Source organism: Pongo pygmaeus, chromosome 2, assembly GCF_028885625.2.
Source record: "Pongo pygmaeus isolate AG05252 chromosome 2, NHGRI_mPonPyg2-v2.0_pri, whole genome shotgun sequence".
Lineage (NCBI taxonomy): Eukaryota > Metazoa > Chordata > Mammalia > Primates > Hominidae > Pongo > Pongo pygmaeus.
In genome coordinates this window covers 97,998,751-98,022,055 of record NC_085930.1, presented here as the reverse complement: position 1 = coordinate 98,022,055, position 23,305 = coordinate 97,998,751, and the positions used below count along the sequence as shown (strand labels likewise).

General features: G+C 42.5%; 1 protein-coding gene across 3 annotated transcripts in view; it reads right to left on the bottom strand.

Annotated features, from left to right (window-relative positions):
- Positions 1-7,254: 7,254 nt before the first annotated feature.
- Positions 7,255-23,305, bottom strand: part of ERC2 (ELKS/RAB6-interacting/CAST family member 2) — a 975,821-nt gene continuing 959,770 nt past the window's right edge. For all 3 annotated transcript variants that reach the window (XM_054482044.1, XM_054482045.1, XM_054482046.2), the window contains one exon: positions 7,255-10,203. In XM_054482044.1, the coding sequence (XP_054338019.1) occupies positions 9,961-10,203 (243 nt within the window). In that variant the 3' untranslated portion in view covers positions 7,255-9,960. The remainder of the gene's footprint in view (positions 10,204-23,305) is intronic.

Here is a 23,305-nt window from a genome sequence, read left to right as displayed (position 1 = left end):
TCTGAAGCCAAGAGAGATTAAGCAATTAGTTTGAGGTCAAATGGTGAGCCAGAGACAGGCCTGGGAATGAAACAATTATCTTCCGAAATTCCAATCAAATGCAAAAACTGATTGGCTGGCTACCACCATGTGCTAATATCCAGTTATATGCCCTCCTCCTTAAATGACTGGCCTTAAATGAGATTTCTGCAGCTGCATCGAACTGGATTGGTTCAACAACAATGTCCAAACTGACATCAGATTTTTCTAAAGTATTGGCTAAAAAATAAAAAATACAACTCCTTGCTCCAAATGTGGTATTCATTTTACCTAGTTCTTACATTTAATCAGACCTGTGCATGCACAGTTTTGGAGGATAAAGGGAGAATTGTTCTACAAAAAAGTGCTGGTTGTGTGTTCTTTTCTTTAGAGAATCTGTAGAACGTAAAAAGGTTTAGGGAGCATCTTGCAATTTCTCTGATGTTGAGACTGAGAAAAGGTGAACATAAATGATCTTTGAATTGTACAAAATCTGGAATCCAATTACTCACCTTTGAGTTCATTGTTCACTCTTCAGTCAAATACCCTTCACTCTTTTCATCTGTGTACTTTTAACAGTAGGTAAAGTTGTATAATCCAAAGCCATAGGTTAGGAAAAGAGAAGACTTCCAGGTGGGCCAAGAGAAATCTATTCTTTGAGCTAATAATTCCAAGGGCATACACAAAGAAAATTGGTCTGTTGGAGAAAATGCTATTAATGACCCTCTTGTCCAATTTTGTAAAAGGCCCTGCCCCTCCAAATTCCTGAAGCAAATTTTTATTCCTTTCTGTCCACTTGAGTCTTTGGTGATCTAAAATACGTTACTCTGTTATCAATTTTGACTGGTTTGGGGCAAGGTGAGGTTTTGGTGAAATCGTTATTATCAAAAGGAAAATAAGGCCCCATTTAGTTAGATTGGTGGGAGGGCAACAACCCCTTTACAACTAGCCACACGTCACGCTATGAGCTTGTTCTTTAAGAATTCAGTGGCCACTTCTGGATTTGTTGGATTTCAGTTTCTTTGAGCAGCCAAATCAGACTCTGGGAGAAATTCTTCTCCCATGACTTCATAATTTCTGGAAGTACAGGAGATTTGGGACTGGTCACCTTAAGAAATTCCAATTCTGTCTCCTATCACTGCTCAATCTGTTCAATCTTTTTTCAGCCCCTTTGGTCTTGTGCTGATGGGGTCAGCTCCTTTCAGAAAACACCAACTGTGACCCATGCCTACTGCAGGAATGCTAGCTTGCTAATGCACAGACATTGTGAGGGAAACAATTTTAAAGCTTATCCATTTTCTTTTTTTCAAAAATTGAACACTTTTTGTGGAATCAAAAGTCAAGACAATTCCTTCCCTGCAACCTAGTTCCACCTCGTTTCTCTCAAGCTAAAAACACAATGTTCAGAAACTAGAACATCATCAACTAGAGTTTGGGACCCAAATCTGACACCTTGCAAAGAACTATCTTAAGCATTTCCACATGGAGTTATAATGTCTTGATATTTCGAAAAGTCCTAGTAGGTTTCAGACATGGTATATTTTCATAGAACCCATTAAGCTACTATGTTTGAAGAATGTTGAACAGCATGGCAAACAATCATGCTGTAAAATCAACTAAGACAGGCATTTTGTATTACAAAAGAAACATTGAAAACCAAGGCTACGGATTTTGGACATAGGCAAAGGTACTGATTCCTAATCAACCCATGGCTAATCCTAAAGCCTTAAATTCTTATAGATGTGTGAATATGTAGCATGTGTGTGGGAAAGAGGAAATGGTCCTATTCAGACCGAAGGCTTATGGTGCTTATGCCATACCGGCATTAGGCCTTTTTCTGTTTTTCTAACCAGGCCCACATTTCTTATCACACAAGTTGGGCAGGTCTTTCCTGAATTTTTAAAACCTGGTGTTTTATTGTCCAAAACTCTTGCTCTCAACTTGAGTTCATGTGTCTTGTGGAAGTACAAGTGGTAATTATACAAGTCTTTCCTTCCCTGTCATTGGCAACAGTAACCAGGGAAATTTACAGCCCCCAATATCCAGATCTGGAAACTGGTTATTAAACGTGGTCGAGGAAAACCCTGACGTGGCAAATGGGATCTGAGCAAGGACCAGCTCAGCAGTGGTTCTTGTGAGAGAATGGCTGGGAGTCAGCAATCTTACTTGATTGAACATTTTTATTATTTGTGATTTTATTACTGGTAATAATAGCTATCATTTCCATTTGTTCAGGATCTATTATGTGGCTGGCATTGTGTTAAATGACCATTTGATCCTTGTTAAAAAACAAAAACCCAAACCTTCTGGAGTTGTATTACAATTTTAGGATGAGGAAACAAACACAGAGACTGAATAACTGGCCGAGGATTACTTATTTGGCGTGCTGTGGAGTCAGGATTTTAAGAGACTGTAAACCCAGATGCACTCAGGGGTCAGGCAGGTTACACACAAGGGTGAAGTTGGCCAGGTGTAACATTTTAGAGAGAAGTGAGGACAAGAGAAATGGCAAGTATACCCAACACTTCCACAGGCTTGCAGGGCTCCAAGCCTACCACTACTGCACCATCAAAAAATTTTAGCCAGGTGCAGTGGCTCATGCCTACAATCCCAGCACTTTGGGAGGCTGAGGTAGGAGGATAGCTTGAGGCCAGGAGTTCAAGACTGGCTTGGGCAATATAGTGAGACCTCAACTCCATAAAATTAAAAAATTAGCTGGGCAGTTATAGTCCCAGCTACCCAGAAGGCTGACGCAGGAAGACTGCTTGAGCCCAGGAGTTGGAGGCTGCAGTGAGCTATGATTGCACTATTGCACTCCAGCTGCAGCAACAGAGCAAGACTCTGTCCCAAACAAACAAACAAACAAACAAAAAACAGGAGTTAGAGAATAAATTTTGGGGCACAGTGGCTCACACCTGTAATTTCAGAACTTTGGGAGGCCAAGACAGGTGGATCACTTAAGGTCAGGAGTTCAAGACAACCCTGGCCAATATGGGGAAACCCTGTCTCCACTAAAAATACAAAAATTAGCCAGGTGTGGTGGCACAGGCCTGTAATCTCAGCTACTCAGGTGGCTGAGGCAGGATTGCTTGAGCCTGGGAGGCGGAGGTTGCAGCAAGCCAAGATCATGCCACTGCACTCCAGCCTGAGTGACAGTGTGAGACTCTGTCTCAAAAAAATAAAAATAAAATAAAAAAAGAAAGAAAGAAAAGAAAGAAATTTTTAAGACATAGTACCTGCCCCCAAAAAACAAAAACAAACAAACAGAAGAAACCCTGAAGCCTACATTTATTCCATAGGCCTTAGTTTTCCAAACTGTGTGATGTGAAACTGGATTAATGCTTGATGGCATTAAAATTTTTTAGGGTAAACCTTTATTTTTTTTTTTTTTGAGAAAAAAAATTGTTGCCCAAGCTGGAGCTCAATGGCGCGATATCGGCTCACCACAGCCTCTGCCTCCTGGGTTCAAGTGATTCTCCTGCCTTACCCTCCCAAGCAGCTGAGATTACAGGCACGCACCACCATACCCTGCTCATTTTGTATTTTTAGTAGAGACAGGGTTTCTCCATGTTGGTCAGGTTGGTCTCAAACTCCCGACCTCAGGTGATCTGCCCGCCTCGGCCTCCCAAATTGCTGGGATTACAGGCGTAAGCCACCGTGCCCGACCTAGGCTAAACCTTTTAAATAAGATAAAACAGAGAGGTAGAAAAGTACACAAATTGTAAGTATAACACTTGATGAATTTTCACAAACTGAACATGATCATGCAATAAATTTCCAGGTCAAGAATCCCAACTCCTAATCCTATATATTAATTTTGTCTTTTTCTGAGCTTTATGTAGATAGAATCACATAGTATGTCCTCTTTTGTACATCTGCTTTCACCCAGTAGGCTGTAAGATTTGTTCCTGTAGCAGCAGGAAGCAATGGTTCCTTCTGAAGAGCTTTTATTCTCAAATCTGGCGCTTGATTTATTCACCCGACATATTAGTTTATTCTAACGCTGATATAAAGAACTGCCCAAGACTGGGTAATTTATAAAGGAAAGAGGTTTAATTGACTCACAGTTCAGCATGGCTGAGGAGGCCTCAGGAAACTTACTATCATGGTGGTAGGCAAAGGGGAAGCAAGGCACTTTCTTCACAAGGTGGCAGCAGGGAGAAGTGCAAGCAGGGGAAATGCCAGAGGCTTATAAAATCATCAGATCTCGTGAGAACTCACTATCGTGAGAAAAGCATGGGGGAAACCGCCCCAGTGATCCAGTCACCTTCCACCAGACCCCTCCCACGACATGTGGGGATTATGGGAACTACGGTTCAAGATGACATTTGGGTGGGAAAATAGCCAAACCATTATCACCTGAGTATCTTATACCTGTGCAAGGAAGGAGGAAGACTTCCTTCTCTGAATGTAGATTCTAAAAATGAAAACAAGCTGCTCCAGGATTTTGTTAGAGTTGTGGAAAAGTTTTGCTATTAAAATGTGTTTTCTCATGAATTGCCTTGTTCTGTCCACTCACATCTGATATCAGGTAGTTGGGAGCCATGTTGTTCCCATTGATTATATTCAAAAACAGAGGTCACATGCAGTTACGTGATTGTATGCTTTTCCCAAGCGCAAGTGTGGCAAAATAGACAACTGAGATTTTAGTTGAGGTGCACTGATTACCAATCTGATGCTATTGCCACCTGAACACACACCCCTTAGCATGGTACCCAAGGCCCTCTCCCACCTCAGGGTTGGGAGGGGGGAATCTGTTCAGTCCTCTGTCACTTGGTGCTCCATCTGCAACCCCAAGGACGTTAAGGGATGCCTGCGAGGTGAGCTGGGCTGGTGCCCAGAGGCTGAGGGCTTGGAAGAAATCCAAGAGGCCTGAGGGTAGCAAGGTTAAATACAGTGCACTAAGCTTTATCTAGGCTCTCCTTTTCCTTGTGTCTTGATTTCCCGTGGGAGCCACAGCCTTTCTGTGTGGTAGTCCATTCTCTTGTACTATCGGTTAACTATGGAAGTCAGTGATGAAGCCACCAGCCCCTTCAGGCCCTGTGTGCCATGTGGCCACGTTAGAGACCAAATGCATCCCAGAAACACTAAGTGGGATCTGAACCTCAGCCCCTAATGTCTCACTGGTCTGACCTGTGAGACACCTCAATACCTCCCCTAAGCAGAAGAGCCTGCTGGGCACTGGGTTCAAAGCCTGGCTCCACCACTTACTATCTGGGGGACCCTGGGTGAGGCACATAAACTCTATAGGCCTTCTTTTCCTTGTCTGTAAAGTGAGGTTAATGATAGTGCCTGCCTCAAGGGATTCCTATGAGGATAAGAGTTCATGTAAGCAAAGCCCTTAGCACAATACTGGCATCAAATATACACTCTAGAATTGCATGCTGTTTCTGGTCAACTCTGTGGTCCTCTATTTCCTTCACTGTAAAATGTGGGTCATGACAATACCTCGTGGGACTGTTGTCAGGAATAAACAGAGTCGATCCACCTAAGTCCTTAGCATCGTGGCCAGGTTCCTAGCAAATGCTCAATAATGTTCAGTTATTTATTAGTAGTATGATTATTTCTATGAATTCTATGAATTAGATCAGTAATTCTATGAATTAGAATGTCTCTCCAATCTTTTGTAATGGCAGTCCACAGATATCAGATGCAGTCAAACCTCCAGAGTACCAAACTTAAGTCTATGTGCTTCCATGGAACTAAAGATACAGATGAACCTGCAGTTGGAGTACAGCAGTGTGTCAGCCTGGTACCCTTCTTACCAAAAAGACCAACTTGTGGGTAAAGAAGCAAAGGTTCCATGTGGCCAGATGGGTTTACATTGCCAGGCCTGAATGCCAGCTGCTGCTTCAGGAAATTCTAGGAGGCAAGAAATTCTTGTCCAACAAGAAGTTCTCTTTCTATAAAAAGGCAACAGAATGGAAAGGGCAAACAACTTTGCACGTCCCCCCAAAAGTACCCAACTTTGAGGGAAGGTCACATGTGGTGGCTTTGAGCCCAGAAATGTTTGTTTGAGTACAGAAACAAAATGATACTTCCCCCATGTTGTCAAGGGTCAGCTGGAGGGAGGTTTTGTTCCTTCCTCTCCTTCTCAAAGAGCTTCAGGAACACATATTCCTGTTTCAAGAGCTCCGAGGACAGTCTTGGATTGCCATGAACTTACCATGTATGTGTGGATCAGTCACTTCTGACTTGGCCTCAGTTTCTCCATCTGGTAAAATGAAGATGTTGGATTACATGACATCTAACATACTTTCTAGCTCTGACAATCAATTACTCATTGATTTCAGTCATGGTAAGAATTGGAAATTCATCCTCTGGCATATAAATCAAACCATTAAAGGAACCAGGGGCTCGTTCTGCAGGCTAAAAAGGACAGCTAGCAATGAGGTTCTTCACTGATCCACAGACATGCTGTGAAGGCTGGCGAGCCCTTGCATGGACGACTGTGTGTGTATCCAAGTGGTGGCAGGGCTAGCTAGTATTTTTGCCTGCCTAGCTTTCTTGTCCCTCTCTTCTAGAATAGAATCCATTTTTCCTTGTTGGAAACTGCTCCCCCCACCCCCACCAGTGAGGCTGTCAACCATATGGCCTTGAAAAAGGTAATTGTGTGTGTGATCCAAAAAAGAACCACCAAGTGTCCCTTTAGGGGACAGATGTAGATGTGGCTCAGAGAGATAAAGTCTCTCCTCTAAAAATCAAAAGTACTCAAAGCTGTTGGAAGTCATCTTTACAACCAAGTGGAGAGAGCTTACCAGAGTCCAAAGCCAACCCAATAGAAAGTGCAGAGGGAAACAGGGAGAGAAGGAGGGGAAAGGAAGAAGAAGGGGAGAGGGAGGGAGAGACAAGGAAAGGGAGAAAAAGGGAAGAGACAAAAGTTGGGAAGGAGGAAGAGAGGGAGGGATCAGGAGAGACAAAGGAAGAGACTGAGAGAGTGAGAAAGAGAAAGGTAAAAAGAGAAAGGAAAGAAGAAAGGAAGAAGGGAGACAATGCCAGTAACTTAAATTTCCTAATTTGAACTTCTGATTCTCTAATTTGAACCCCTAGATCCAGATGTACATAAAGGAAGACTTACGTCTTCGCCTTTCCAGTTAAATGAGCCAATAACTTTCCTTTTTACTTAAGTCCATAGGGTTCTTCAAATGGGGATCCATGACCCTCAAAATGTTAGAAACTGCACAATTGGAGCATTTATTAGAAATAGAATGAACTCACTTCAGAAAGAAACGAGGTTTATTTGATGAATATAAATAAGGCGATCAGCACAAAGTACTTCTCATACACATGATAACAAATTTATGAACTGTACATACCTTGTACATTGTTCTACTAGACACGAGGTTACAATGACTGGCTAATACATGCCCACTGGTAGTTTCCAGGGTTCCTTAGTTTTATTTATTTATTTTTCATATCGATGTCCATAATCACATGGTCAATATCACAACCCACATGCCACTCACTTGAAGAAATATTACAAGAAGCACTATCAAACAAGGGTCTCGGGGAATTAGATACACTGACCCTCGGCAGCATTCAATCGCCACTCTACACAAAAACATTGCAGATAGAGCTTATGTCAACACATTTGAGGTCTCGTCATAAACACTGTTTAAAAAGTAAATTGAAACCCACTTTCAAATGAAAGTTGACACGCTGTTAACGTGCATACTGGATACACAAAAATCATTACATACAAAATTGAGACTGTACATCGAAATCAAATGGGGTATAAAGTACAAGCCTGCTTTTGCACAAAGTAAGACCAACTTCTCCTAAATGTTAGCCCAAACTTCTTTTTTCAACTACGTTATGATTAGAAGGAAACCTGCTAAAGTTTGCGCAAAGGAAATAGCTTCCCAACATCACAGTGTTTGTTGTAAACCCAGAGACTATTCTTAATATGTGAAAAAGGGATATTTTTGGTAACCTCCAAACATCAGAGAATATTACATGAAATGGGAAAGGTTGTTATGTTAGAGAGAATTTAATTTTTAAGGGACTAAATGATATGCCCTCATAAAGGTAAGATCAGTAATACTTTTAACCAACGAAAGTTGGGCAGAAAATGATCCCTCCAAACAAGAGCTGTGACAAAATTGGCACATACATAGAAATAGCTAGCTATACATGGGTTGGTTGTTTTTTTCTGTTTCAAGGACCCTATTTTCCCTACTGGATTTCCTACTTCCTACTTCAAGTATTCAGTTGCAGAGTTCAGGTCAAGACCTGGTTGTAGGAGGCAGTGAGAACCACTTCTTTGAGGACATCCAAACTGTTCACTGGGACACATTTGTGGCCTGGGTTTTCAGTGCAACATTGTGTCAAAATGTGCTAAATAAGCTTGCAAAGAACTCTGCTTACTTCTCTAACCAAGACCTAGATCCCTCTGATAGTTAAAGGACAAACTTTTAAAACATGAATGCATTTGGATTGTTTACGCAACACGTAAGCATTACATAGTTTGTTATACTTACTGATGACAAGAACAAAGCCAGAAGCAAGAAACCTGCTTGAGTATCTTAACCGTGAATGCACCAAGAAAGAATGGTGCAACTCAGGGACGGTTTCATCTTCCCCGACAAATAAGGTGTTTGTCTTTTAAATATCTCTATGGCTCACAAGAGAGGTCCAGAGTTAATTGCACCAACATTTAAAAAAGTAATAATAATGCCTAAATTCAATGCAAGACTTCAGGGACATCTGTTTAGAATCCTTTCCACAGCAGCAAAGAAAGACAACTATATTTATTAAGGCCACTCATGCTTAAATTCACTGTTTGTCCTTTAAAAATGCAGGTTTTCATCTCCCACTTGCATACACGTGGAAGGGTTTCTTCCATTGACAAGAAAATGGAGCAATACAAGAGTTGCACATGTTTGCCAGACTCAGTCATGAGTTTTATGAAGTTATAACAATTTTAATTGTTTCTTAATATTCAGAGGAAGCAGTAGGAGTTTAATTCTCCTTAGTACCATATCACTGTATGTAAAAGACCTCAAAATTTGGTCTTTTTCCCTGGCATGTGCTTTAAATAATAACTGTATCCACATACATGTTGTGTAGAGCTATATACAGAGACACAGCTTTTGTGATTTTTCCTCATTCATCAATGTTTTCATGTTTGATGCTGAAAATGCTTTGGAATTCATGTTGCAGACACATTTTCTTTAAAAAAAAAAAGAGAGAGAAATGACCCTTCATTTACAGAAAATCTAAGCTTACACTGTTTGCACAGCATTTGGATCTTGAAATGTGAATGAGTCCCAGCTTCTTCATGGAGACCTGCATGTACCAGGATGGTAAGAGTCTGAGGCTTGGTGGCATCCCCGCCGTGGGGATGTGCGGAACACAGGGACTAGAGATATGCAGGTGCCTCAGGCTTTTGCCACTCTCCAGTACATGACCGGGTAGATAAAATTATGAATGATCAATTTAGATGTGCCACGCATTGTCAGAGACACACACCATGTTCTCATAAGGCGATTTCTTGGCAAGTATTAGTGGTTTAAAAAATTGATTTCATTTCCAACCTGGCCCAGAGGTAACTACTGGTTACACCCTCAAAATGCGGTTCTTCAAACAACAGATTAAAGAAATAGAGGAGGGTAAAGGCTCGCAATTTTTGGTGTTTTTTGTTTCTTCGTCAAACACTCCATGCATCACGGTATACAAACACTGCCAACACCACTCACTCACAGCGAATTTATACTTTTTGATAATCTAATGCATTAGGAATGACCAATTAGACTGAACCAGCAGGATACTGGAGATGAGGCTAGTTGTACAACAGAAGCTGAATCCACAGATAAAATCCCATGGAGTTCAAATTTATCCAATGATGTTTAAGTAACATAAACAAAATGTTATCAAAAAATGACATTCAGCAAAGATGATTACATTCAAAATGCCTGCATCCTGACAAAAATGGAGGATCTGTCACTTTTCTCCTCCTCTGCATTCTTCCCTTCCATCATATCCAAATCCATGAGAAATGACATGAGGTGATGAAGGAAATATCAAGTAGAACAGAATCACGCTCAATAATGTAAGTGAAAACTCCCCTTCAGTTCTGATGAGCCGCTCCAGGTGGTGGTGGACAGTGATGTGAGCCGCACTGCAATAGATTATCAGAATATTGCTGCAGAGCTGCATGTTCCCTTTATTCAGCCCTTCTGATAGCTGCAACAAGAAAGCACACAATTTAGCAGGGGAAGAAACTGGCAACAATATCTGAGATAATCCTGGCAGAAAGTTTCCCACTCTTCACCCCTACACCAGCCTCTCCACCACTCTCAATGGTTGGGGTTGGGTGGGAGTGGGGAGGGGGTAAGGGGAAGAAACACAGAGGAAGGACAAAGGAAACAGAAAGATAAACTATGTCCTGCAAGTGCATCTGAGAAGAGGCCTCTTTCAAAATATGTCACGTATGTGCATAAATGTCTCTTGATATACAAAAAAGGAAATTGAAGGGAAATATGCCAAAATGTTCCAGTGATTATTTCCACATAATTGGACTATATGTTAACTTTTATTCTCTCTACGCTTTTCTACAATGATGATGTTTTTAAAATTATTTTTTAACTTGATTTTATGGCGATTAAAGAATTAAAGACGGTTAAGATATCAGAGAACTTAGCATGCACTTAAAAACCAACCAAACATGAATGTGACAGTCATCCATTTGTCTATTTACTGCCCTGGGGATCAGGTATCCAGAAGCACCCCAAGGTTTCTCACTGTCCCAGTGAGGGGCCCAGAGTGTGGATACAACTGCATCCTGGGAAGCAATAATGCAATGGGTGAGAAGGCGGATCCCTCCGACACTACTGCTTCAGATGAGGACTTTCTTCCCTGCTGATGCTCAATTTTGTGTGCCTGTGCCATTATCATTCACATATGGCCTGTGAGTGCTTCAGGGTTTCCAGCCACATGAGCTCAGCTATCTGGGAAATACGGCAGGGAGAGGAAAGATCAAACATACACACACACACACTCGTGTACACACAAGTCACCTTGTATATATATCCTGAGCTGTCTCATTTGGTGGTTGATATGCAGCATTTTTCGAGTCACGCCGACTAACAAGAATGCCAAAGATCCCAGTGTCTGCACAGGTAGGCAGCTATTTCAAGCCATCGTTAAGTAGTGCAAATGAAATATGTGGCTTGGATGAACTCTGCTAATTCATACTCTGAGGACTTTGGCGTAACCCTTCTGGTTAAGAAACTTGAATCGGGGCAAAAAAATGACTTTTGCAGAGCCAGAAAGTTAGGGAGTTCCTAGAGCAGATCATATTACTCATTCTGGCACATAAACTCTCTGCAAACTTTGTATGAAAATTGTAAGTCAGAGCACGCTTTCTGTTTCATGAGCTGTGCATAGCTCTAATTCTTTTGTGCATTAAGCATTTCTTAATCATCCTTTTAAAGGGCTGACCAATATATTAAAAGGCCACATGATTAAAAGGTAAAGAGAAAGCCTAAGTAATATTAAAATGCACCAGTCTTTTTTGTTTTGTTTTGTTTTACAGATGGGGAAATGAGTGAAAAATAATTACAGTGAATGCCCGATGTCCTTGATGTTTTTCCAAGATAAAGTAGCAAAGAACAATCATTTATTCAGTTGTGAGAAAGATTTCCAGTTGGGCAACAGGTCAACAAGGCAGAATACAATGCCCCACAATTGCAGCAAACTGCTTTTGGGTAAGGTTTATGCTGGAGACAAGAGAATTCTCAAAAAGTGTAGCCATTCTTTCAATCAAACAATCCATTCACCAGGAGGCCTAAATGGCTTTAAGGAAAAAAAGAAAAACAACAAGGAAACCTCAAGTGACACCGCCAGCATTTAGAAATGCAGATGATCCCTTGTGGGGGGGCAAAGAAGCATATGCTTTAAAAAAAAAAATAAAAAACAAATCCTGACTTCCAGCAATGAGCCAATCTGGGCTGCCACCCACTGTGAGATGATCCCTGGCCAGTCCTCCCTCACCTGGACAGTCACAGCGGCCCTTATCCTTCTCTAGCTTCCTCTTACAGCACCCAACTCTATGCTTTCAATGCAGCAGCCAACAACAGCGCCATTTCAATGGTGACATCCACTCCATAGTGCATTCCCATTTACAGTTTACAACCCCTGTTTACAACTCTGTTTATAATCCCATTGCCCTGAGAATGCAGGACTGATGGACTCCTGGCCATACTGGCAAGGCCCCATCTGGCCTCTCTCTCTGCAGTCCTGTACTTACCCCTGACATTCCACTCTTTATGTTCCACTGAAGCTGAGCTTGCTTCTGCAGCCCTAAAAATTTATTTTCTCCCCATCTCACAAGCGTGTCTTTCTATCTAATATGCATTTACACCAGCTCTTTATCTGATCGATCCCTGTTTATTCTTCAGTTTCAGCTTAGATGTCATGTCTTCCCAAGAAGCCTTTCTTGACCCTCTTGGATGTGATATAGAGTGGGAAGTCTAACATATACTGCAGGGTCCCCTTCCGATGAATTGTCTAGACTTGTACATCCAATAGAGCGTGTGTGTGTATATATATATATCTATTATTTTAAGGCAGGGTCTTGCTCTGTCACCCAGGCTGGAGTGCAGTAGGGTGATCATGGCTCACAGCAGCCTCAACCTCCTGGAATCAAGCAATCCTCCTAGCTCAGCCCCTCAAGGAGCTAGGACTACAGGCACGTGCCACCATGTCTGGCTAATTTTTGTATTTTTTTACAGAGATGAGTTCTCACTATGTTGCCCAGGCTCATCTCAAACTCTTGGGCTCAAGTGATCCACCTGCTCAGTCTCCGAAAGTGCTGGGATTACAGGAATGAGCCACTAAACCCAGCCTACCAGTTTAGAGAGTACCTCAGGTAGGCAGAATCCTTAAATCTACTCCTTATCCAAGATTCCCTATCCTAATCCCTGGCACAGGGAGTGAGAACGTTTCAGATCACGTTTACTATAAAGTTACCTTACAGATGTAGTTGCTAATCAGTTGACTTCAAATTAGTCTAAAGGGAGATTATCAACTAAGCGAGGTGGCACATGTCTGTAATCCCAGCACTTTGTGAGGCTGAGGTGGGTGGATCTTTTGAGCCCAGAAATTGGAGACCAACCTGGGCAACATGGCAAAAACCCGTCTCCCCAAAAAAAGTTAAAAATTAGCTGGGTGTAGTGGATGCACCTGTGGTCCCAGCTACTTGAGAGGCTGAGGTGGGAGGATCAACTGAACTGGGGAGGTTGAGGCTGCAGTAAGCTGTGATTGTGCCACTCCAGCCTGGGTGACAGAGTGAGACCTTGTCTAAAATAAAAAATTAATTTTTTTTAAAAAGGGTGGATCTGAGTGGACCTAATTTAATGACAGAAGCCTTTTAATAGCAGAGACTTTTATTTGCTGTAGCAGAAGAGAAAGTTAGGGAAATCTGAAACCAGAGGGATTGGCTGTGCTGTGATGGAGGGAGCCAGGGGCAAGGACCTGAGAGCTTCCTATAGGATGTGAGAATGGCACCCAGGTGACTGTCAGCAAGGGAACAGGGACCACAGACCTACAACCACGAGGAAATGAATTCTGCCAAAAACCCGAAGGAGCTTGAAGGCGGATGCTTCCTGGAGCCTTCAGATTAAAGTCCAGCTAAGTCCACCTTGACTTTGGCTTTATGAGATCCTAAGCAGAGAACCCAGTTGAGCCCATCTGGACTTCTGACCTACGCACAAAACTGTAAGCTAATAAATGGGTGCTATTTTCACCACCATATTTATGGTAATTTGCTATGTAGCCATAGAAGACTAATACAGCACCTCTCTGGGTCAGGCAATGTGCTTGGTGCCAGGAATATAATAGTGAGAAAAACAGACAAGGTCCATGCTTTCATGGAGCCTGTATTCTTGGGAGGAAGACAGAAACAAATAGACACACAGATCAATAAATGAATGAGAATGTAAACATTTGCACCATGAAGAAAAGGAACGGGGAACTGTGATAGGGATGCCTAAGATTTATTAAGTGACTGATGACAATTATGATGTCAATCTCTTTATTTTCTTTTGATAGGAAAAGATGTCCGTCCACAACTTTTCAGTGGAAAAAGCAGATTACCATTTCATATGCATAGCTCCATCTCATTTCTGCGTCAACATGCACATAAACAAACATTTGCAAGTATATACATTAGAATGTTACTAATATTTATCTCTGGGTGGTGTTTTTAAAATTTTCCCCTGTATTTAATTTTTATTTATTTATTTTTTTTGAGATGGAGTCTCTCTCTGTTGTCCAGGCTGGAGTGCAGTGGCGCAATCTTGGCTCACTGCAACCTCTGTCTCCCTGGTTCAAGCGATTCTCCTGCCTCAGCCTCCCAAGTAGCTGGGACTACAGGCATGAGCCACGGCGCCCAGCCGTTAAAATTTTCTCCTTAAGACTTTTTTTTTTTTTTTGCGCTTTTTGGATTTTTTTAAACCTAAGAATATATAAATAGTATCATACTAAAATATAAAGCTATTTTCTTTGTGGGGAGAAACCAGTATTGGGTGGGACTGCTGCTCTTGACTTGGTTCTAGGTGGGGGCGTGTGAGGGGCGGGGTGGGTGACTGAGCACAGCACTAAGATTCCGCCCCAGGACAAACACCCCAGGGAGAGCAGGCTATAAACGTGTGGTGTCTCACAAATGTTCCTTCAGACTGTTTTTCTTTGGAATAAAGACACCTGCCCGATTATGGCTTTCTTCTCCTGCCCTTTCAGTAGTGATTTGCAGAAACAGGCTGGGAGAAAGGGGTCTTTGGTAAACACGGAGGGGTTAAAGGGGAAACTGTTTAATAACAGTAGTAAAACGCAGGCTATTTTTGACATCTGGGTTAATGTCCATTATGTTCCATGTGCTTTCCAAATGTGTGCAGTGTGCCCCCAGGTACAAAAACAGACACCCATTCACGACGGCTTCAGATGCCCCTAACACGCTGCAAGTGGTGCCCACATAAAAGGCAAGCCCCTGATAGACTAATTAACAACGGCTGGAGGAGAAGAGCTGCTCCTTCTGGGGGCAGCGGGCATCCTGCACAACAGCTCCACGAAGCCACTCCGCTCACAGGAAAACCCAATAGAGTCGTTTCTGCTAAAAAAAAAAAAAAAAACTATAACTACATCTGTGTTATTACTTAACATCTTTAAAAACGGGGTGGAATGGGTTTCCCGTTTTCCTCATGAAGATTTATTTATTATTGTTGCGATCAAAGTGGCAACAAATTATGTTAAATCATTTAATTTTCTTGATAGAAGCAACCACCTTGAAACCATAATTCAAAAATATGAGTGGAGAGCAACATTTTACCTCGAGAGTGGACTCCTACAGCTCCACGGGGCAATAAAATGTAACACTTCAGAACCCAAAGGGCTGGGGGCTGGGATGGGGGTGGGCCGGGGCCAGCCCTGTGCTCAAAATTGCACACTGCTGTTAGGGATGACTGAGAGGAGGCAATGGAGGGACTTGGTATTTCATCTTTGGTTTCTGTGCACGGGGTATAACTCACCCATAATGTTTTAAATGAAGGGATTCAAACGAATATAGGTTATGTACATCAAAATGGCAGCACAGACTGCTATGTCTCTGTAGGATTTATTTTTGTCGTTATTATTGTGGTCAGAATTACTAACAGCTACCATTTGGTGCATGCTATCTGCCACCATCCTCTGTGTTTTGCATTAATTATCTAAAACCAGCTTGATAGCACTGAGGTACTGATGCAGTTGGTTAATAGCCCCTCATGCAGATGAGGAAACGAAAGCTTAGAAGAACTGAATGCTTTTGGTAAAATTCCCCAGCTCCCTGGGGCCTCATTTGAATCCAGCTCTTTTGGATTCCAGTGACCATTCTCTCCAGAGACCATTGCCTCCTTGAGGCAAGCATTTCCTAAACCTGTCTTTTGTGTCCTACTTTTCCCATTTTTGTAATCTCTCCACAATACCTGTGATATGTAACTAATATATTTTTTTAAATTATCTAAAAACTGGCCGGGTGCAGTGGCTCACACCTGTAACCTCAGCACTTTGGGAGGCCGAGGTGGGCGGATCACTTGAGGCCAGGAGTTCAAGACCAGCCTAGCCAACATGGCGAAACCCCACCTCCACTAAAAATACAAAAATTAGCCAGGCGTAATGGCGGGCACCTGTAATCCCAGCTACTGGGGAAGCTGACACAGGAGAATCGCTTGAACCAGGGAGGTGGAGGTGGAGGTTGCAGTGAGCCAAGATTGTGCCACTACACTCCAGCCTGGGTGACAGAGTAAGACTCTGTCTCAAAAAAAAAAAATTATCAAAAACCTAAATGTTTCCTTTTTAAATAAATATTTATTTTGCTACCATAATAGAACCATTATCTGTCTAATATGCACTATGATAATTGCATGGCTATTAAAGTAAAAGTGCTTGTTCACAGAACACCTAAAACTATCTTCTGGATATGCTCTCCCTGCCTTCAATCAGCCTTGCCTGCAAGACTGTTCCCAGTGCCCAGCCATGGCCTTCTCTCCACTGGCAGAACCAGGCATGAGTCGGCTGGTCTTGCATATACTCTGGCCACCAGCCAGCCCCAGCACCACCCTAGTCTACATTTTGGGCTTTTGTCTTCTCAAGGGCAGAAAGCAGTGAAATAAAAAATCAGATATCTGCCATTTAACACAAGCATTAGGTACTCTATGTACTTTTTAAAGCATTGGTTGAGTAGAAATGTGTTTGATTGTTTTTCCTCAAAAGAATACCTTCTTTAACCGGAGAGACTGCCCATGGCCAAAGGTCTTTGTCACTCTACTCCAAGGTTTCTCCCTCTCGGTACTGTGGCCATGTGGGGCTGGATGATTCTTTGCTGTGGGGGCTGCCCTGTGCATGGTAGGATGTTTAGCAGCATCCCAAGCCACTGCCCACTAGATGCCAGTAGCACTGCCCCTCTCCCAGTCATGCAATCAAAAATGTTTCCGGACATGGCCAAATATCCCTGGGGGATAAAATTGCCCCACTTGACAACCACTGGCCTAATCGATTGTTATTGTACACAATTGGTTGACTGTGCTGTTTTAAGCAGTGATACGTTGGTAGATATGTACAGTATCTACCAACCTATATAAGATATGAACACTTTTGGAGAAATAAAGATTAATTTCTAAGCTGCTTTCCTATTATTTCAGAAACAGCTGCATAGATTTAAAAGTCCTGTGGAAATAGGTAGGTACAACCTCAGTAATAAAAATAATGAAAATGTACAACTTTTCTGACATAAAAATAGAAATGCTACAATCCTGAGATAGCGAGACACCTAAGACACTTGCTGAGTTAAGTGAAAAGGTGAAATCTAGTTTAAATTTATAGCATTCCTTCAGTGTCCCTCTAGGAGTTTGGCATTTTGCCAGGCTTCCTTGTTAAAAATTTGTTAAACGTGTTTGGCATTAATGCAAACACAAAGTGGTCATTTGTTACAAATTCTATTGGAATGCATTCATTTAAGGCAATGAAGTAGTTACTAGAAAAGAAAAAAAAAAGTTCATTAAGTACATTTTAAAAATACAGTGATGTATGCAGTGTGTAACTGTGGCGCCCTGGTGGCTATATAAATCGCTGACAGAATAACCACACATTGTGTTTAGTTTGAAATTGGAATCTTTTAAACATAACTGATAGAACAAAAACTGGTTTTGTTTGTTGTCAAAACTAATGATAGTCTTTCTTTTCTGAACTGGTTAAAATAACCAAAGGTTTGGAATACAATTTCTAACATCTCAAATCAGTGTAACATACATGTTAAAAGAATGCTTTGGGAATCTTTGCGGGTGCTACTACTGACATCAGAGATGGGGGCTGATCCAACAAACAGAACACCTGCACTCTGGAAAGAGGGGGATGTCCGAGCCATCCCGGAGAACCCCACTTGTGTAGCGCCAGTACCTCTGCTCTCTGAGCTGCCTGAGGTTATTAGGTTACCTGCAGAGGGAAAACCGTGGCTTTCATCACAGAGACAATGGAATCCTATGAACAAATATCCTAAGCCTGTGTCTAGAACTCCCACCCCCTGTCCTGCCCTAAACTGCTCACACAAAGGAATTATTGCTGAATAATAGTGATTCCTTAGCTTGCTGAAGAAACAGTTCTGAAGCTCAGCTCCATAAGAAAGGGGATACTTGACATCATCTGACATGTAGCCCTGCCACATGGCTCGCTGTGGATGTTAATGTGGAATACCTCATCTCAGGGCCTATTGATGCCGGCTGAAAGTCATTGTTAAAGGTGAATGAAAAAACTCACCATTTCCAAGAAATATTCAGAAATGATTTACTACTTTCTTTCTCCCTTTCTCTCTCACACACTGACATATTTAATACTTAGTACCATGAAAGTGTCCAGATAATAGAATCCCAGTGGTCCTGAGACCCTGGGACCAGATCAAATTCTCATGGCTCCCAAACTTCCTTAGATTGATCTCTTCTGCCATCTGGGTTTGATATTATCTACGCTGCCCTTGAAGCAGATGGATCCAGGATCTCTTGGTCCCAATCTCTAGAAACATTCTCCTAGTTAAGAGTAAATTTAGGCTGGGCATCATGGTTCATGCCTGTAATCCCAGAGCTTTGGGAGGCTGAGGTGGGTGGATTGCTTGCCCAGGAGTTTGAAACCAGCCTGGGAAACATGACAAAACCTCATCTTTACAAGAAATACAAAAAATTACCCGGGTGTGGTGGCAGGTGCCTGTAGTCCCAGCTACTTGGTAGGCTAAGGTGGGAGGATTGATTGAGCCCAGGAGGCCAAGGCTGCAGTGACCATGATTATGCCACTGCACTCCAGCCTGGGTGATAGAGTGAGACCCAGTCTCCAAAGAAAAAAAAAGGATAAAATTAGACAAAACCTTGCACCCTGTATGTGGCCTGGAAAAGTTTACCATACCCTTCACAAATGCCAAACAGGCTCAAGAAACAAAAAGTCAGCCGGGTGCAGTGGCACACACCTGTAATCTTAGCACTTTGGGAGGGCAAGGCAGACAGATGGTCTGAGAGCCTGGCCAACATGGCAAAACCCTGTCTCTACTAAAAATAAACAAATTAGCCAGGCGTGGTGGCAGGCGCCCGTAATCCCAGCTACTCAGGAGGGTGAGGCACGAGAATTGAGAATTGTTTGAACCCAGGAGGCCGAGGTTGCAGTGAGCCGAGATTGTGCCACTGCACTCCAGCCTGGGAGACAGTGAGACTCTGTCTCAAAAAAAAAAACAAAATCTAAGAACAGAGAGAAAATACTTATCTGCAGAAGCAACAAGAACACATGATAGGAAAGGGAGAAACACACCTTGAATACTGTGGAACACATCTTGGTTTTGTGTGGCCTAAAGTTCATACTATTTTAGAGGTCTTCTTTCAGAAAAAGAATACATAAATAATTGACTATTTCAAGCTTGATAAAAATATATGGCCTTGTGAACACTTCACTGGGGCACCTCCCAGGGCCTTGGAAAAGTCAGCATACCTGAGGTGCTCCAAACGTAAGCTCCACTATCTTCATGATCATAAGCCCTGTTATCTTATTTTTGAGATGGCACTTTCAAATTCCAATGAAAATAAAGAAAAAGCCCCTTACTGAAAAGAATTTGGTTTTAAGATGAGCCTGCCATAGCATATAGAAGTCACAGGAAGACATCTCCCTAAACTGGATGCTAAGAAAGCCGTCATGTTCGGCAAAGAGATGCCCCCTCCTAGAAAAGGAGCCAGAAAGGCATTCTGGAGAATTTGAAACATGAAGGAACGATTTGATATCTCAAGTTTACTGACCAGAAGTGGCTCCAATGACAAGTGTTTACAACAGGATCTTCATAGAGCCAATAATGGCAATTAGTCTCCAGGATTTGAAGGCGCCCTTCCCGCCTCACTGAGGTGGAATGCCATTTACTCTTGGGCTGGTGACTAATTAGGGGTCTGGTTTGAAGATCAAGGTTTTGCGATTCCTGCGTCTTAATAACATGGTTTGCCTGTCGGCCACCTGGGTCCAGGCGAGACCTCCCTTTCCCCCTCCCCAAACAGCAAGCACTGCCTTAGGCCACAGCAAGTGTGGGCAGGAAACCACAGATCCAGCCTTTTGAGCAATTTAACCTCTTCACCGCCAAGATCCTACAACCCAGTGCTTGATTCAGCTGTGCAAAAATGGAAGCATTTGACCTTGTTTCTCAGGCAGGGCTGAAGGCTTGCCTGTGGTGCAAAGAAACCACCTTGGAGCTGAAATGCTGTGCAGCATACTTTCTTGGAGAAGAAGAGAGAGAGGAAGACTCCACTTTTCCAGTGAGTAGCTCATCAAGAGGCTCTCTGCATTTGCTTCAGGCTGGGCCATTTCCAGAATGCCTAATAGAAGTGACTGGCAAAAGAAGGGGGTAGGCAGAGCCCTGATGTAACTGCTCATGAGACCAAAGAGGCTGAGGTGCCTGCGTCTTCAGACATCTTGCCAGGACCCCGTGGCCTTGCTATGTGAGGCTGGTCTGGGGCTACACTTTCTAAGACATGGTGAGGGAGAGGCCAAAACAGCAGGAAAAGTAAGCTGCAAAGAATTAAGCTTGTAACAACTTGGGCAAAGCACAAACAGTGACTGAGGTTGGTCCTTTGGCTGTTGACACACGCTGGCCTGGGTCGGTTGTGGTCACTAAACCCATTAGCGTTCCAATGTGGCAACAGCTAATGCCGCAAGTTCAATGTGTTTTTGTTTAATTTCTAAATGCTGGGTGCATGCCTGCAAGGATGGCCTGCTGAAGACAGACAACCCCACTGCCATAAACACAGTCATCATTGTCAGTGATCTGAAATTCATTTTTTAAACTATTTATTTCTTGGCAGATAGGGGCTAAATGGAGTTTTGCATTTCATGAACTGTTTTTTAACTTCAACTTGCTACACACTTCTTTGTGTTTTCTAAGCAACCACCAATTCAGAGTTTCCCCGCAACAAAAGGAAATAGCCTTCTCTGGGGGGAGGGGACCATCTTTGGTAGGGGAGAAGGGAAAAGGGAAACATAAACACAAGCCAGCAACCAGCTGGGTGAAGTCAGGCCTTTTAACGATATGCTGCCTCTCTGGGCCCTAATCCTCACCTGCAAACAAAGGAACAAGGAAGAATGCTACCTCATTTTGGTCTGCAGAGTTCAAAGTGAAGTGGGTTCTTAAATGAGATACAAAGGCAAATTCAGTCTGGATTTTATATTGTCTTCAATCTTTGTTTATGAAAACTACAGGAATCCTTCCTTCCTTTCTCCTTTCCTTCCCACCCTCCCTCCAACCGTTCTTCTCTTCAACAACTATTTTTTAGCATTTACCAGGAACCATGCTAAGTACTAAGGCCATGTGGCTGAACAAGACAGTCACTACCTCTGACTTCATGGAGTGCACCTCTCATAAGCATGCCAAACATTATATTCAACAAATCATTCAACAGAACACGTGACTATTTAAAGTCATGCTAAGTAAAAAAGATGAGAATGGCCTGCCAACATTCACTGAACACAGACACTAGTTTTACAACATCCAGTCCTTATACTCTGAAGAGGTTGTCATTATTAACCCATCATACAGCTCCAGAAACAGGTGCAGAGTGGTTACACATGTCCTAGTGTGAAAGAGTCACACCACTGCCCTACCACCTATTAATCCCATAGCTAGTAGGTGGTGAGGCAGTGGTGTGACACTTGCATGATAGGACGTCAAATACCCAGCTTACAGGAGCACACTGGGACCCTGACTTGGTCTGACAGGAAGGTTGGAAAGACTTTCCAGGGAAGTCACATCTCCTGTGGTGTATGCACACATACTGGAAGAGAAGGACTTCTTATTTTGTACCGCAGTAACTGACAAGTAACTGTGGATTTTCATGCATTCCTAGGGTTTTGCCCAGACTCTGTGCTTTCAAATTGATTTTCAGTCATTAATTTTTGTTTCCCAACACAAGCTCACCTACAGCCTCCTTCAAAAGCCTCCACTTTAGATGATCAAGCCACAGGCATCCTCCTTCCCCTCCATGAGTTTGCATTATGGTCTTCTGGCTTCATGGTATTTGAGATGATTAATCACTTTTAAATATGAAAAAAATTAACATGTCCAAAGCATTCTTCCTGACTGTCAAATGTTTTGCCTTAACAAAGATCCAGAATGTCTCTCTTTCCCTGTCACACCAAAGCAATACATTTTCTCTTGGAAATTCAACTGCATAAATCCCATTCAGAAACCTCAAGCAATATATCTTGACATCTTAATTTCATTTAGGAGGAATGCAATGATTGATCATTTATCATTCTGAAATTGAGTGAACTATTGCGAGGATTCCAATCTATTGCTTCTATGAAACTGATGGGATATTCACATGTCTTCTGGCTGCATAAGGGCTTTGGGGTCCAAGTTGTCTTTGGAAGAGTGGGGATGCTAAAAAGATTATTGAGGAAAGGTATGCCTTTACAGGCAAAGTATACTTCCAAGGCTTGACTTCCTCCAAATTAGAGCCTCCCCCAGCGATGGCCAGGATGTGTGGTGCTCAGTTACTCCCCCTCCTCTATCTCCATACACAGAATCTTGCCTTCCTGCCCTTTTCCTTTCATAGGTAACACTTTGAAACGACTGGGGAAAACTTGACATGAAATCCATCGATACTGGTAAAACTTGCCTTCTAATCTGTAAGGTTTCTATTTAATCTAAAGCTGTTTTGTCCAACAATTTTTACTGCAGTATAAACAAAATGGCACCTTTCTGGGACACCTGGGCCAGGCCATTGGCATTGTAGCTGACATTCTGGTTCCCACATCATATAACGTCTTTATGTTGAGTAGAATTGCTTGGTCAGCAGGAGAACCGGCTGGGGTGCTACAGAGTAAGGTTTTTGGAGTGTCTACAGTGTCACTGCTCTTGTGCTATGTGTGGGGGTAGGGGCAGGACTATCAAAGGAACAAATAACAAGGTTCTCAAATCCAGGGATGTGTTTGATAATGCTAGGTCCCAAGTGAGTATCCATTATGTATTTTCCATGGTGTAGGTTTTGAGAAACAGACAGAATGGGATGCCTCCAGAATTGCAATCAATCCCTGCAAATGCACACATGCACAGCATTTGCTCAGGAGGTCCCTTGCCCAACAGACCACCTTAAAGAGAAACAATAACATTCCCCTCCAAAGAATGAGGAGTTTGAGAAAAGCAAGCAGAGGTTATTTCAGTGGGAATCTGAGGCCAGTCACATTTGCACAGTGCCAAAAAGCAGACATGCTCTCTGGTTTGAACTTATATTTAAATCCCATGCCA